General features: G+C 33.8%; 1 protein-coding gene across 4 annotated transcripts; it reads left to right on the top strand.

Moving 5' to 3' along the window:
* Window positions 1–275: 275 nt before the first annotated feature.
* Window positions 276–12630, top strand: LOC113858365 (pentatricopeptide repeat-containing protein At1g22960, mitochondrial). 4 transcript variants are annotated; one of them, XM_027490986.1, is made up of 5 exons: window positions 276–2274; window positions 2457–2649; window positions 2736–2891; window positions 6507–6628; window positions 12525–12630. In XM_027490986.1, the coding sequence occupies exons 1-2, from the start codon at window positions 414–416 to the stop codon at window positions 2483–2485; spliced, it is 1890 nt and encodes a 629-aa protein (XP_027346787.1). In that variant the 5' UTR covers window positions 276–413; the 3' UTR covers window positions 2486–2649; window positions 2736–2891; window positions 6507–6628; window positions 12525–12630. The 4 variants fall into 4 exon arrangements, with proteins under 4 accessions (XP_027346787.1, XP_027346784.1, XP_027346786.1 ...); XM_027490983.1 differs by having other exon boundaries at window positions 276–2649; XM_027490985.1 differs by lacking the exons at window positions 6507–6628; window positions 12525–12630 and adding an exon at window positions 6065–6077 and having other exon boundaries at window positions 276–2649.
* The last annotated feature ends 5170 nt before the right edge of the window (window positions 12631–17800 follow it).

Raw genomic sequence — 17800 nt, 5'->3', positions numbered from 1 at the left:
ATACTTTTATATATTTTATGTAATAAGTATATTTTTAAATAAAATAACTATTTTTAAATGCTTAATTTTAATTTTAAAAACTGATATAAGCAAAACTCTTGAAAATATAATATATGAATATTTTAAATTTTTGAAGATAAATATTTTAATTTATATTTATAAATTATACATAGAGATTATTAGTTAAAAAATATTTTACTCAACAACATATTAGAATAAAGTGAAAAGTGTTTATAAACTGAAAAAAAAAAAGGAAATAGAAAAAGAATGACGTAGCTACCTCGCAGTCCAGTTCCAGCAACTGGTTGGGGTTGAAAAGGAGGGAGCCGCCATTGGATTCGATTGAGCGCAGTGGCTGTTCATGGCATCGCCACTAACACCGTAGCCTCCTTCCTTCCTTAATTCACTATTCAATGATCCTCTCTTTCAGACCCTTAACCCTCAGAGCGCGTTTCCTCTTCAGCTCTTACGCCTCCATGCCCATTTACGACGCCGTTCTAGACAATACTATTACTAATAATAAGAACAACAACAAGCCTTCCGATCACTTTTGTGCTGCGGTTTCCGAACCGGAGTTTCTGGTTCGGCTTCTTAACACGGTTCGAGACCGACCCGTCCTGGCCCTCCGGTTCTTTCGATGGGCCGAGGGCCGAACCGGGTTCAAGGGATCTGAATTGGCTTATGTTGTTATTCTTGAGATTCTCGCGCAGAGCGGTTTCATGCGGTCTGCGTATAGGGTGATGGAGAAGGTGGTCGCCGTTAGAATGGACGGCGTTGTGGATGTTTTGGTTAACAGGAGCGTTTCTTCTGAGGTTTCCGTTAAGCTTCTCGATTTGCTGCTTTGGATTTATGCGAAAAATTCCATTTTGGAAAATAGCTTGTTGGTTTTTTATAAGATGGTTCATAAGGGTTTGTTGCCTGATGTGAAGAATTGCAATAGGGTTCTTAGGTTGCTTAGGGATAGGAACATGGTGAACAAAGCTAGGGAGGTTTATAATGTGATGGTGGAGTGTGGGATAAGGCCTACAACTGTTACTTATAATACAATGTTGGATTCGTTTTGCAAGGAAGGGGAGGTTCAGCAAGCTTTGGAGCTTTTGTTTCACATGCAAAACACTGGGTGTTCTCCTGATGATGTCACCTATAATGTTTTGGTTAATGGCTTGTCTGATCAGGGGGAGTTGGAGCAGGCTAAGGAACTGATTGTGGAGATGTTGAGATTGGGACTCAAGGTTTCGGCTTACACTTATGACCCGTTAATTCGTGGGTATTGTGAAAAAGGGCTGTTTCAGGAAGCTTGGAGTCTTGAGGAGGAGATGTTGAGTAAAGGAGCTTCGCCTACGGTGGTGACCTACAATACGATTATGTATGGTCTTTGTAAGTGGGGAAGAGTGAGTGATGCTAGGCAGCTGTTAGGTGTTATGGCAAATAAGAATATGATTCCTGATTTGGTTTCTTATAATACTCTAATTTATGGATACAGTAGGTTGGGAAACTTAGGGGAGGCTTTTCTTTTATTCGTTGAGTTAAGATACAGAAGTCTTGTGCCCAGTGTTGTTACCTATAATACACTGATTGATGGCCTTTGCAGGTTGGGGAACTTGGATGTTGCCAGGCGGTTAAAAGATGAAATGATCAAATATGGACCTTATCCTGATGTTTTTACTTTTACAATTCTTGTTAGAGGATTTAGCATGATGGGGAACTTGCCAATGGCTAAGGAACTATTTGATGAGATGCTGCATAGGGGACTGCAGCCTGATCGTTTTGCTTACATAACTCGAATAGTAGGTGAGCTGAAGCTTGGTGACCCATATAAGGCTTTTGGCATGCAGGAAGAAATGCTAGCCAAAGGCTTTCCTCCTGATTTAATCACATATAATGTCTTCGTCGATGGGCTTTATAAATTGGGCAATTTGAAAGAAGCAAGTGGTCTTGTGCAGAAAATGCTCCATGATGGACTTGTTCCAGATCATATAACATATACCAGCGTCATCCATGCTCACTTGATGGTCGGGCATCTTAGGAAGGCTAGAGCTGTGTTCTATGAGATGTTGAGCAGAGGGATATTTCCTTCAGTTGTCACTTACACTGTTTTGATTCATTCATATGCAATTAGGGGAAGACTGGAACTTGCTATAATGTACTTTTTTGAGATGCAAGAGAAGGGCGTTTATCCAAATGTGATAACCTACAATGCTTTAATCAACGGACTTTGCAAAGTGAGAAAGATGGATCAGGCATACAAGTTTTTGGTGGAAATGCAAGTGAAGGGTATTTCTGCAAATAAGTATACTTACACTATTTTAATTAATGAGAACTGCAACTTAGGCCATTGGCAGGAGGCTTTGAGGTTGTATAAGGATATGCTAGATAGAGAAATTCAGCCTGATTCATACACACACACTGCACTTTTGAAGCATCTTAACAAAGACTATAAATTGCATGCAGTTCAGCTTCTCGAAAATGTTATTGGAGGTGGTGAATGAACTTATGGTGTAAAGACGAAGGAATAACATGACTCAGTTATTCTCATTTTAGAATTCCTACGTGACTAATGAGTAAAAGACGGCCCTACATTTAAATGGGTTTTGCCTTTTGAGGTGTAAATTCCACAGGCGTAATCATGTACATTTTCTCACTTTCGCGGTAAGGTATCTTTATTCTTAGATACATAATGCTTTATGGAACTACTATATTCCTCTAGCCTTGATATATTTACTAATTTGTTACAGGGTAAAGATGTCAATGGGTTTTCCTATGATTGAGATGGGGGGACTTTACATTTTTTCACACGTTATATCCTGTGACTAGGTAATACTTGGAAGAGTGTGTTATCACTTAAGATTCAAAGATCTATGACATTATGCTCCCAACTCCCAAGGCTAGAGGTATACAGATGAAGTTCAAACCTCTGTCAAGATATTTCAAACAATTTTTTGACATTATACACCATTTTTTTATTCATTTTTCTTAATCTTTTTGTGGGGAAAAGGAAAGTGTTAATGCCACTGTACTTATTCTTTGCATGATAGTTGTGATTATCTTTTGTAAGCCTAGTGATACACTTTTTAATTTCCCATCACAATTTGTACAATGAGTGGAAATAGAAGTTAGACCTCCTCTATACTAGGTAGTCTTTGAATGCACAACAATTTTCCCAGCATTGTATTGTACCTTGCTATTCAAAGTTCACTTCCTTTCTTCATTAATAAATTCATTTTTATCAGTTATTTGCTGCAGTTACATTCTCTGTACCTTGTTTCCTATAACTGACATCCTTCCTGATGATTCCTAGTTTGGCATTATTAAGGATAGAAATACATAAGATAAGTAATGCATTCAGGTAAAATAGCATGGGATGTCAGGATGAAGCAGTATTTGAGATTTATTTTCTTGAGGGTTCACAACAAGCTTATGCTGCACGGAATTTTACGTAGCACTGAAGTTATGTGTTCTTAAAAAGGAAAATTGACAATGATCTCAGTGTATGTTCATTTAAATTGCTTGCTGATTTATGATTTATATAAAGGGCTACTTTATATTTGTGAGTGACTAATTTAATACAATTGTCTATTATAATGTGAAATTTCAAATTTATCATTAGACAACAGAAGTTAGAAAAATGAGTAGATAGATTTGGTTGTTGAGAAGCTAGTTTAATTTGATTATTCTATTTTGTATTTGTAAGCTTTCACACCATGTTATCATGATCAATATGTCCCCTTACTCTATTTCCCTTTGTTTTGTTGAGTACAAATAACATAAAAGAATGGAAAAGACCATTGAAGAAGAAAAAGAATAGAAGAGAATTGATGAGTACAGTACATTCAATTCTGTGTTTGGCCTTGTTAAAAAGAAAGGAAACAGAATAGGAAGTATTATTTAAGAATGTATAAAAGTTTATGGAAATGAATTAAATTACTTACACCTCCCCCCGTAAAGATAAACCAACATAATTATCCCCCAAATTTTCAAAGCCTACAAACCTCACTTCTCTATAAATTAACTGTTAAAAGAACAAAATGCCCTATTTAATCTTGACAGCTTGTAATTACTACCTACTAGGGACTAGGGAGTGCCATTCTTTGGACGACATCAATTTGGTGATGGCTTTGGTCTTGGCCTAAGCTTGTTAAAGCAGAATCAGTGTGCATCCATGTTCTGAATATCATTGATGTGTCTTAATCTATTCATATCAAGCTTTCATTCATAGATATGGTGGAGAAGGAACATCACAAAAACAGAGTGCTGAACTTGACTTGTACAACCACCTTTTGCGTAACAAAGGAGAGGAGAAAGTAGAAGGGGAATCTCTCCTTGTGGGAAGCAAAAGGATAGGGCAGAGATGGAAGGGAGACATGACAACCAAGAAGGGTGTAGTTATGAGTACACTAGCCAAACCACTTCCACTGCTGAAACTGCCAAACTCGATCCCTTCCATGGAGAAGGATTGGTCAGCAATCATGAGCAAGATTCCACCATCTAAATGCAAGAACTGTTGAATTTTGTGCCTTGTACAGTGGCTGAGACAGCGGCAAAAATGAGCATCATCCAGAAACTGTAGAACAGAAAGGCAGTTGTGAAAGGATGAGAGCAAGGGCAAGATTGGGATCAGATAAGTTTTTTAACATAATGGACCAGGCCCAGCAAAATGAGAATGTCTCATTTGACCATGTAGGATTTACAGGAGGATGAAGAAGTTCTCACATATGGTTTAGCTCTAGCTTTGGACCATAAACAGTGGGATCCGTGGGGAAGTTTCTTTTCAGCCTGTGGGATCCATTGCAAAAGCTCTAATGCTCTGTTTCATGGCCAAAATACCAACATAAAACCGAGCATCACCCTTCACTTTGAGGATAAGGTGAAACTTTGGGAGGGGGGAGGGAGTATTTATAGAGATACTCATTTAGTTTGATACATCTGTTAATTAGTTAGTTATAATCAGTAGTTACAATCAATAAAGGTTATTACAGGTATAAGAAGAATAGAAACAAGAGAGAAAAGGAGGCATTTTGTTATTTGAGAGGAAATTAGGGCTTTTTGGCATTGGGAGGTTTAGACTGTCGAAGGTCTACAGTGTATGTACTATTTTCAAAATTGAGAAGTTCTTCCCCATTCTTCCTAATAAAGATACCAGGTTTCTATCTGTTTATTTATATTAAAATGGATTAATGTGTTACATGTTTTTTTTCTTAGGGGAGAAAAGTGTTATTTTTTAATATTAAAGGAGAGGGTAACATAATTTAAGGGGAGGAGGGATGCTTAGTTTTGATCTTTACACTATCACTTAATCATTTTTGCTCATTGTTAGAAGAGTTTCATCTTGCAAATAGTTTTTGTTTTAGTCATGCTTTTTTAACATGTGGCAACATATGATTGAGTGGAAGTATAAAATGTTTTACAATGACAATGGATGAAAAAGTGAATCATTTTTTTTATATTTCACCTAGTTATTGACAAATATTACCATTGGATTGAATGTATCTGTGTAACCTTTGTTGTTATATAGTGGTTTAAAACTTAAGTCTTTGATATTTAAAAAAAAAATGCTTTACAAGATTTGACTGAATATATTGTAAATTGGTAAGCTTATTCTATATCAAAATAAAATTAGGAGTATGTATAGCATAAAATTAAAATGAGGAGCGGTATTTAATAATTCCAATTCTATGCAGAAGGGTTTGAAATTTGCATTCATTATGATTACTTGGCAAGTTTTTTCTGTATGATGAAATGATAAGAGAAAACAGGGTGTTATTTAAAATTTCTGTGAGGGGAGGTGTTTCTTTGTTTTAAAACTAGATAAGTTAACTATCTGGTTTGGTTTGGGGAGGCAAGGTGTTGTTCATTTACTCATTTATTTCAAATTGCAACTAAACAGTTGTACAGTAGTTATTTATGAAAGTTTGGCTTTTTTTCTCATTGAAATTTGTCCAAATCTGCAACTTTGGAGAATAGATTACATTTGGTGGATATATATCTATATATATATAGGAACAGCTCACTTCCATCTGGCCTTCCCATTTATGTTTTGATGCTGAAAACTGGTGCCAAACTGCAGAAGCTGTTGTTTGCCAGGTCAATTCTCCTTTCCTTTCACTTGTTTGATACCAAACCAAACAATGATTTGGTTTCATTTTGATGCCAAACGATGTGGTAAGTTGCATAATTTCGTTGATGCAACCACTACTTATGACTTCGGCATTTCTGTTTTATATCCTTGCTTATATTGTTGGATGCTTCTTTGTTTATATTATATTCTGCTCATAACAAACACTGTACCCTGAACAGCATGTTTCAGAAATTCAGTTTTTTTCCCTCTGTCAAACTAGCTATGTCTGTGAGATAGTTTATTGACTTGAAAATAATTTGCAAGCATTTATGTTGCAGCCATTATGTAGTCTAGCCATTGACAATTTTAGAATAACATCACACAATAAGAGTGCTGTGCTGCCTATTCCAATGTTCATACTTTCATTAATGCTCTGCCCCTACTTATACAGACCCACATTTATAGGTCCTTGTCATAGAAATTGACTGGATTGTTTGTGGGACGGGATGTTATGACTATATATCTGACCCTTTCCAAACTGCTAGATAATGGGAGCCTCATGCACTGAATCAGGTGCTTTTTATAGTCATTGTTGAGAATATCGCCTAATTATTATGATTTATTGTACTTGTTTATTGCTATTATCTCTAAGATTATTAGAAGATAATCTATGATATTATCTCATGTAAATATTAGGATTAGACTTATATATACATGTAAATTATAATGTATATTGACACAATGCAATTGAAAATTTCAAGTTGGTATCTGATCCTAGGTCTTTACTTCTGCAAATCCAAACCCTAGCTGCCTTCATTGCGGCACCCAAACCGTAGCAACTGTCTTCATTATGGCATATGTTTGCACCTTCATTGTGCTTACACATTTTCTTTCCTTTGTCTTAGTCGTTGACATCCCTTGCTGCCACTGTCGTCATCACTGATACTATTGCTGGACAACTAATCAACTCCGGCAACCACACCATCTGGAGCACACGGCCAAGACTGGCCAAATTCCAAAATTTTGTATCCAACAAAGCCTCCATGTGCTGCCACACCACAGAAGCCCTCACCGGTGTGTGAAAACCACACATTGCCTTCTTGGCCATTGTTTGCCTTGTCACAAACGTTTTGTTCGTTGAGACCTCCTCTATCAATTTTGATACTTCATTGCATAATCTGTAGCTGTTTGGGTGATTGTTTCTTTAACCTTTATACATTCGTTATTAAAATGCAAGTTTTTCTAACCATGGATGACCCATGGGCCTTTCTTGCCATGACTGGTAAGAATTATAGTTTATCTTCATGTTCTGTACATGGGAATATTTGAATAATTAACATTGGTGCTTTTGATCACATAACTCCTAATGTTTCTTCTATTACTTCCTATTATACTTTATCTGGTACACATCACATTACAATTGCTAATGGTTCACAAACTCTCATTCTTGGTTGTGGTAATATTCAACTCATTACCTTTCTTTCGTTAAAAAATGTTCTTCATGTTCCTATGCTCTCCACTAATCTTATTTCCATTCATAAATTCACCCATAATCTAAATTGTGCAGTAACATTTTTTTCATTCCATTGTGACTTTCTTGATCTTACCTTCAGGGAGGATGATTGGAGTTGCTAAGAAATAGGGAGAGTTATATTATGTTCCGTCAATAAAAATCAAAGCCAAAGATAATTTTGTAATTAGTTTTCTTCTAAGTATGACTCTTCTCAAATTTGGCTTCAACATAGGCGTCTAGGTGATCCATCTTTTAATTTGCTTAAGAGTGTGTTTCTTTCTTTGTTTTCAAAATAATCAGTTAAGACTTTTCATGTGATGTTTGTCAGCCAGATAGTTTTTAAAAAGTAATGCACCTTTTGATTTTATCCATTTTTTATGTTTGGGGACCTGCATCTATTGCTAAATGGTTTGTATCCTTTATTGATGATTGCACGTGTAACTTGAATTTTTTTTTTATTAAAGATAGGTTTAATTATGTTTATTGTCCCTATAAAAGTAGCATATTTTGGAATTAGTCTTTAAAAAAAATTTGTTAGAATTTAGTTCCTGGCATTTTCAAAATGTTTAGAATTAGTCCCTATCATCTATTGTCTTCTGTTAAGTGATCAACTAGATAATGAAACTAACTCATCATTGCTAGGTCGTTTAATCATTTTAAATATTTTATTATAAAGTTAATATTGCAAAAAAGTCCTTAAAAAATGCTGCAAATAAGTCCCCAATCTCAACCCTATGAATAGGATTTGGGCTTGTTCTTGTTCGCATCAAGTATAGGGTTTTTCCTCTCATTTGGAGATTTTCGATTTTGATTGTTCAATTTTGTCAACAAACTCCTACTTTGTAACAATACTTGTTTGAAATTTGTAACAAAGGAAGCTTCTTTCTAGTTTGGTGATGGAGGGCTTGCACAATTAAAGTCAACAACCCTTCAGATTGAATTTAAGTTTGAAAAAGTGAACTTGTGTGCTGCACATTTACAAGTAGTTCTCCTTCTCTGTGAATCTGCAGCTACGGGCTACCATATTTGTGTAGTACTATTTTTTCTCAATCTAGTGTTGGTAAAACGGTTACCCATGAACCCTCAATTCTCAATTCTTTCTCGTATATACATAGAAATTACATTGATCATAATTGTTTTCGGTGTCACCTGAAACAAATGATGGAGAGTGAAAAGAAATCGTCAACTACTACCTCTCTGACACCATCTCTGACTCGTACAGTTTGTTCTCAATTTTTTTCACATCAATGTCGATCTCCCACAACAAGCTCACTGGGAAGATTCCACCGACATTGGCGAAGTTGAACCTAGCGTTTGTGGTCTTGTCACATAACATGTTGGAGGGTCACTTGTCGATTTTGTTTGGGTTAGGGAAGAGCACAGAATATAAGATTGGTGAAGAACTTGTCTTTTGATTCGGGGAAAGTGGGGTTGTCTAAGAACTTGGAGGGTTTGGATCTGAGGAACAATCATATTTATGGGACGCTACCTTAGGGTCTTACAGTGCTAAAGTTTTTGCACACATTGAAAGTGAGTTACAATAATCTGACTGGTGATATTCCATGGGTTGGTAACATGCAAAGATGTGATGTCTCTTCCTATGCTCAGAACAAGTGTTTGTGTGCAAAATTTCAAACAAGTATTGTTACATAGAAGGGGGAGTTTGCTGAAGAAATTGAACAATCAGAATCGAAAATACTGAAATTAGGAGAAAAATCATAACTTCATCGTGAACAAGAGTGAGCCCAGATCCAATACACAGGGTTGGGATTAGGAGACTTTTTTGTGATATTAACTTATAAATAATAAATATTTAAAATAGTTAAATGACATGATAATGATGAGCTAAAGCGTCACTTAAAAGAGGATAGTCGTTGTAGGGACTAATTCCAAAGGAAACTACTTTTATGAGGACAAAAAATATAATTAAACTTTAAAGATAAAACAAAAGTGATTCAACTGTTTGTGAATTTTTTTCACGTAGTTCAAACTCAATTTAGACAAACAATTAAATATTCGCATACAGACGATACATGAGAATATGTAAACCAAAATTTGTCTCAATTTCTATGAGTTTTTAATGAGTTTACATGTGTAGATACGCTTCAACCGAATAAAGTTGTAAAAAGAAAAAATCAACATTTCTTGGAAGTTAGCAGAGCATTGGTATTTCAGATAACAATGCCAAAATCATAATGGGGAGAAGCAGTTTTAACGGCTAGTTACTTAATCAATAGGTTGCTAGCTGCATTTTGAATGACTCTAGTCTTGTTCTCTCTGTCTATCTTTCATCATAATGGGGAGAAGCAGTTTTAACGTCTAGTTACTTAAGCAATAGGTTGCTAGCTGCATTTTGAATGACTCTAGTCTTGTTCAGTTTGTCTACCTTTTATCCTTCTATTCTTGTCCTAAACAACCTTCAAGTTCATGTCTTTGATCGTATTGCCTTTGTTCATGTTCACAGTCAACATCGTGGCAAGTTGGATCCTTGTGCTGTTAAATATATTTTCACAGGATATACTTCAAATAAAAAGGCTATAAATGTTATCACCCTTCAAATTGTTGGGTCTACATTTCTATGAATGTCACTTTTAATGAAACAAAGTCATTTTACTTCCATCCTTAACTTCAGGGGAGTCATTAGGAAGATGAGTTTGTTAGTCCTCATGAACCTTTGTCTTTTCTTCCTCTTAACCCTTGTCATCTGCATGAATTGACTCCTTCTTCCTCTAACTCAGACAAAGAAGTGACTCATTGTCAACAAAAGCAAAACACTTATCTTGGTTTCTTTGAAGAGAAGAAAACTTGGCTTGATCCAATGGAAACCTTAGTCAGCCAAATCAGAGGTAAGTTATAGAACTCTTGATTCTAACTCTTTAGATATTTCTTTAAACAATTGTGAGCCTAACCTAGATGATTTGCCCATTGCTTTGTGAAAGGAAAAATGTTTGTGTCAAGTATCATATTTCTTAGTTTATATCCACTAAACATCTATCTTTACAGAGTTTTATCTTGGCTATTGATTCTTCAAATATCCCTACATCAGGATAGAAACCCTTAAAAGATGAGAAGTGGGTTCAAGCCAAGAAGAGATGAGTGCATTGGAAGTGAATACCACTTGGCAGATTTTAGATGACCCAAGGACAAGAAAACGGTGGGTTGCAAGTGGATCTACACAATTAAATATCAATCAAATGGTACCCTTGATTAGTACAAGGCCAAATTAGTTACAAAAGGATACACTCAGATTTATGAAATTAACTATAAGGAGACATTTGCACCATTGATAAAAATAAATATTATGAGAACTATCCTTTCATTAGCAGCTTATTTTGGTTGGAGCTTGCGTTTTTGTATGGAGACTTAGAGGAGGAAGTATATATAGATATTCTCCCAACATTTGACACCATTGATAGTGGAAACAAAGTGTGTAGATTGAAGAAAGCTTTACATGGGCATAAACAATCTCCTCATGCTTGGTTTGAGAGATTTACTTAGGCTTTCATGTGCTTAGGATACAAGCAAAGTCGGGGTGATCATATTCCCTTCATAAAACACTCAGAAGATGGTAAATTAACTCTTGCTAGTATATGTGGATGATATGATCATGCAGATAATGATGAGAGTGAAAAACAGAGCTTGAAGGAGAAACTAGCTGCTCAGTTTGAGATGAAAGATCCAAAAAGTCTAAAGTACTTGAGAATTTAGGTGACCTACTCAAAACAAGGAATTTTTGTCTCTCTGAGAAAATATGTTCTAGATCTTTTCAAGGAGACTCCTACTGTAGATAAAGCTCAATATCAAAGACTATTGAGAAAGTTAATCTACTTATCTCAGAGACATTGCATATGCTGTTAGCATTGTCGGCCAATTCATACATGACCTACATGAAGGACATTTACTAGCAGTGAGGAAGATTCTCTAGTATGTGAAAGGAAGTTATGAGCGAGACATTCTGTTTAAAAGAGAAGAGTCTCTCTCCATGGAGATATATACAAATGCTAATTATGTAGGTTCCGTTGTAGATAGAAGATTCACTGCTGGATAGTATGTTTCTAAGAGAAAATCTAGTAACATGGAAGAGCAATAAATAAAGTGTTGTGCCGAAAACAAGTGCTAAAGATGAATTACGGGCTATGGCGCAAGGAGTGTGTTTCTATGGATGAAGATAATTCTTGACAAACTTAAATTAAAATTCACTAGTTCTATGAAATTGTTGTGCGATAACAAGTCTGCCATCAACATAGCTCATAATCTTGTCCATCATGATAGGACAAAATATATAGAGATTGATCGACATTTCATTAAAGAGAAACTGGATAGTGGTCTCATAGCTACCACTTATGTCCTTTCCAGAGATCAACTAGTAGATATGTTCACGAAAGAACTAATAGCTGAGTGATTTCAAGATCTTTCACGCAATCTGGGAATAATAGATATCATTACACCATATTGAGGGGAAATGTTGAGAATATGTCCTAATTATTATGATTAATTGTACTTATTGTCATCATCTTTGTAATTATTTGTCATTATCTCTAAGGTCATTAGAAGATAATCTATAATATTGTCTCATGTAAATATTAGAATTAGACTTCTATATATACATGTAAATTATAATCTATAACATTATCTCATGTAAATATTATGATTAGATGCTTATATATACATGTAAATTATAATGTGTATTGACACAATACAGTTCAAAGTTTCAAGTGTCATCATATTATGACTTAAATTATTTATTAGTTAGACCTCCATCTTAACAAAACTACTGAAGATAACAATACTTATCCAATTATGTTTAGTAATTTTCTCTGTAATTAATGTATGAAAAATAGTTTCCTTTGGTTATAAGATGTATGTGCCTATCTTCTTCTGTTGTTAAGTGCAAAAAGCATATGATGCTTTATTACTTGCTCTCATGGTGTTTGCAATTTATCTGTTCCAAGCCAGGTTGTCAAAGCTGAAATCCTATCTTAGAAATGCAAAAAGGAAGGAAGTAATTATAAGAACGTTGATTTACTTGAATGTTGGCTTTGTCAAAATCATAAATATGTTGATGCTTTTGATGGTTATACTTGTATGCCTTTGGAAATAAGAGTGGTAGGGCTTGTTTAATGTACGAAATTAGATTAGGAATGTTCAGATGTAATGTAATGCTGCCCATTCTCATCTTGATGGAAGTTGTGTTATGAAAATTTGATGTTAATTAGAAAACATATTTTATGCACTTTTAACAATCCGACATATGAAACAGCATGATACACTTGCAATTTGACTCACTTTTAATGTAATGCTTCCCATTCTCAAAAGTATGCTTAAAAAGCCAAAACGTACTTGTGTCTTAAAAAGTAATTATGAAATCTAATTTGGTTTACTTAGAAGTTGTCAACATCTTTCAAGTAATGGCTCAAAGTTTAAACAATATTGGAGTTACAGGTTCACATGCGTAATAAACTAGCTAGCAGGCATATAAGGGTTGGTCTAGCAAGTCCAAATGTTGTGCCACCCTGACAATTGTGAGAATGCACCTGGTATTGATACTTTCCTTTCTCTGCCCTCATGTTGTTTCTTATATGCCTTTTACTTATGTGTTTGCCCTTTGAATCTGGATGTAGTTTTTTTCTATTGTGAGACATATGGAAGTTCCTTTTTTTTGCAGTCTGATATGAGATAGTTCACGTTGCAGGTAAAAGATCGCACAGAAGGTATCTTCTATTTAGGCAGTGAGCTGAGGTATGCCTGTCCTTGCCAACATGAGTAGGTCATTGTTTATGATTTTAATGCCTTTTGTTTAGCTTAAATTAAAAATATATAATATCAGTTTGCTCCATAGTTTTCAGGAGATAAACCTGGGTAATGCAGCAGCTTCTCAACCTCTGGATCCAGGTTCTAAAAGAGGACAAAATTCACCCCAAAATGAAAACGTGGGAGAAACAACAAAATCCCAGGATGCCACTAGTTCTGACGCCACAACCTGATGCTGATGATGGGCATGCTATGACGGGAACTAAGATGATTCCTTTGAACATGATGCCTCAGAGAACACATGAACAAACATCTGGGAAGTAAAATTTGAGCTTGTTTGGATACAGCTCACTGGCACTTCTGAGAACTTATCTACTAGCTTGAGTCCTACAATCCAAAAGTAATGTTTGGATAAATTATTAAAACAACTTTTAACTTCTATACAAGCTCTCAAAAGAGGTGAAAGCTATTCAGAGACTGCTTTTAAATTTTTACTTTTCACCTTTCGGGAAGCTTTCCCCAAAAATTGAACTGGACAAAAATTCCCCATTCAAAATTTCAATCCATATCCATTTTGAAAATTTCAGAACCCTCAATCTCGGGAGCTCCATGGCTGACGGTGAACACCATTCTCCTACTCTGTCACTGTTTTCTGTTCTTCGTCACTGTTTGCCATTCACCGTCATCATTCGCTAATGTTCGCCGTTAACTATTGCCGTTTGTCAGTTCTGTTTGCCATTGCTGTTCTTGCCATATTCTAGATATTTTCTCCCTGGAATTCTTCCTCTTTGCTCACATGAAAGCTTCTTTTTTTAGTCGAATGTTACTATTTTTCCTTATATTATGATGGTTTGTGTTTATGTTGTGTTTCCATGAACAGTTTTGTTTTCAACAAATCCAGAAATTATGTTCCTTATTTCAGAAAAAGGTGTTTCCATGGGGCCTTGGAGTGGATCTCATTATCAACCTTAAAAGGTGTTTTCAGCAATTTCCTAAAGGGGTATTTGAGAAGGGAGATTTTGGAGGGACGGAAAGGAGAGGGCAAATTGTCTATTTTAAATAAATATATTTTAAATTAATAATTTTTTAAAATAAAAGATATAAAATAATATATTAACATAAATTTAATGTATTAATTATATCTTTTTCATTATAAATGTATTAATTATGCTCAATGGGAACCTAGGATGTTCAGGCTTTGGTGGGCTTATCCTAGATGCTAATGGAAAATGGCTTAAAAGGTTTTTATGGAAGCTTGGGTGTTACTAATAACATAGAAGCTGAACTTTTTGCTATTTATCATGGTCTTCATTTAGCTTGGTTGAGTAACTTCAGAAAACTTTTGTGCCATTGAAAGTGTCTTCAAGTTGTCAAGTTGGTGAATTTTGGATCCTCTAATTCCATACTTACCGTGGCTTAATTTCTTCTACAGAGACTCCTCTTGCTTCCCAATGGGATGCAAAACTGATTCAGGTTCTTTGGTAAGCGAACATGTGTGTTGATTTCTTAGCTTAAAAAGGAGCTTTACCAGATCATAAATTAGTTATTTTAGAAGAGTCTTTTCTTGATTTATCCATCTTGTTATTTGCAGATGAATCAGGAACTTCTCATTTTAGGTCGTAGCTGTCTTTCTTTTCCTTGTAACAAAAAAGCAAAATAGATGTACAAAGCAATAACTTTAGCAAAGTAAAGATGGGTAATAATATGAATGCACACATTGTAGGAGTTGGTGATGTATGCGTTCAAATTAATGTGGTTTGCACGCTGACATTGAAGGATGCACATGTGCGGCTTTTTTTTCTTTTTGTCAAAATAAGGTTAAATTAAAAATAAATTATTATAATAAGGTATTTACAAAACATTTTTTTTTTCTGTTTGGAGTATTTTTTGTTACATTGATTTGAGTGTTGGTCTTTATAAGATTGACAATTATTTTTTAATAATAAAAAATAAATATCGTCCATATAGTAATGGCTGACATTTATTTTCTTATTATTAAAAATATAAAATGGATGGATAAGCGGGTGTAAAGTTATGGTTTTATATACATATCCTCTTGAATTTCTCAAGACTCGACTATCTATTTAGGTACGTACATTAAAAATGTAAACAACTTTGCTTTTCTTTATTCATGTTTTTGCAGAGAAGTAGTCTTATTGTAGTTATTCCATATTCTGCTACCAATTATTTTGCCTATGACAGTTTACGGAAAACATACTGAAAAATTTTTAGACGAGAAGATTGGCAACATTGAAATCCTTTTGATTGGTTCAGCAGCTGTTGTTAATTTCTAGCAGTGCAATTTTTTCACATTCTTACAGCTGCTATGGCAAGTACCTGGGATTTTGTCATTTTTTTTATTATTATTAAAGAATAAGTATTGGCCTTTATATGGACGACACTCCAAAGAAACGTGACAAAAAAATCTTAGATAGAGAAAATATTTTGTAAATGCTATATTTTAATAATTTATTTTTAATTTAAACTTATTTTAGCAAAAAAAAGCCTACATGGGCTAAATTTGCATCTAAATCTTTTTTTTTTGGTGCATTCTTTAGATATAGATGGATATCACTAGTTTGGTAATAAAAAATGGAATCTTACCAAATGATCATTCATGTATGTTAGAAGCAATATATTTGACACTTAACAAAACTCAAATCAAGCTATTTAGAGATGGATTGAATGCAATCAAGGATAACGTTTCACCAAAATTGTGGCACCACAGACTGACTCATTTAAGTGAAAGGAAAGATTACAAATTTTAGCCAGAATGCCCTTCATTCCATCTACTCAAAAGTACAAAATGAATCCTTGTGATAACTGTATGTTAGCAAGCATGATATCTTTTAGTAAAACTTCAAAGTTGTAAGTGAATATTTTATATATGATTTACTTTAATCTCTGTTGACCCATGAAAATGGATACTTTGGGTGATACTAGATATTGTGTGACATTAACAAACAATGCATTAGAAAACTTGTGGGCTTACTTAATGAATAAAGGGTCAAGTTTTTCAATACTTTATAAGGTTTCATGCTATGGTGGAGAAGGAAGTTTAACCTATAGTTTTTTCGTACTAATAATGGAGATGAAAATATTTCCTACGAATTTAATTATTATGTTTTAAGCATAATATTTCCTACAAATTTAAGAATTATGTTTTGAGCATAACATCATATATGAAAAGACAATACATGGCACCCCACAATATAATGGTGTGGTAAAAAAATTCAATAAAATCATTATGAAGAAAGTTTGATTTATGTTGAGAATATCTAAGCTACCTATGTTATTTTAGGGTGAAACTATTAAACTCTGTTATTTTATTAATTTTTCATATATTTCTTTGGGCTTTAGGCTTTAGCATTCCTAGGAGAGTATGGTTCAAACATGATATTATTTACTCTTATTTAAAAAATTTTGGATGTAGCTCTTGTTCATATAAGTAAGGAGAAAAGACAAAAACTTGATGATAAAGTCATTCTTTCTATATTTTTGGGCTATGGGATTAAGGAATTTGCCTAGAGGTTATGTGAGATGTAGTGTTTCATGAGCAAGAAATTATGTCAAATTCTTCCATAGTAAAACTAATGAATTAGGGCTAATTTTATAATAATAAGTCTATATTTTAATATATTTTTACAATTTACATCTTTATATGTGTTTATTATTTTATTAAATTTTTACACTAATTTTTTTTATTAATTATGCATATTAACATAAAAATGTCACAATTTTGCTTTTCATGCATTTCAAGCCCAAATTAGATGGAAAATAGAGTTTTGCTGTAGCTAACACATCCATATTTTGGCAGTCAGCACAAAAGTGTTTCGACCATATGTACGATCATACTTACCTATGAGAAGTCCAACTTTGAAGAAATATTATAGTTTTGAACTCTATTAAAGAAACCTCATAGGTAATGATTTAGGCATCTTTGACATCTTCAATCATGGTTTTGCCTAATCGTTAATGACTATTAGAGCTTTGGAATCACGTCTTGAAATCAATAACTTTCTACATCTCTTCTTCATTAAATACTTCTTTATTTGCATCAACTTTTTGAATAATTATGGAATATTTTATTATTGTTTTGATTTTTCATTATATTATGTCTAATTAAATCTGTAGTTAGGACTATAGTAAATCTTTGCATGACTTTATAGAATCTTTGTAATTAATGATAATTTTTTATTTTTTTTCTTGATTAATTGTTATCCTATTACGTTATATTTTTATATTCGAAATTAACAACTCTTAAATATAATATAATTAATTATATTAGAAGTGACTGTACCATATATATTTAATGAGTCTATAAGGTAAAATGAGATAAATAATTACATAAACTAAACTTAATTTTTCTCTTTTAATTATTATTAAATTAATAGTTCATAGACTTTTTATACTTTCTCTTTTTTTTATCTTGTATGGCTATTAAAAATAATAGTTTTAAAAAAAATTATTTATAAATATTA

Source organism: Abrus precatorius, unplaced genomic scaffold (assembly GCF_003935025.1).
Source record: "Abrus precatorius isolate BTA unplaced genomic scaffold, Abrus_2018 Scaffold2, whole genome shotgun sequence".
NCBI lineage: Eukaryota > Viridiplantae > Streptophyta > Magnoliopsida > Fabales > Fabaceae > Abrus > Abrus precatorius.
The sequence above is the reverse complement of the archived record's forward strand: the minus strand, read 5'-3'. Positions and strand labels throughout refer to the sequence as shown.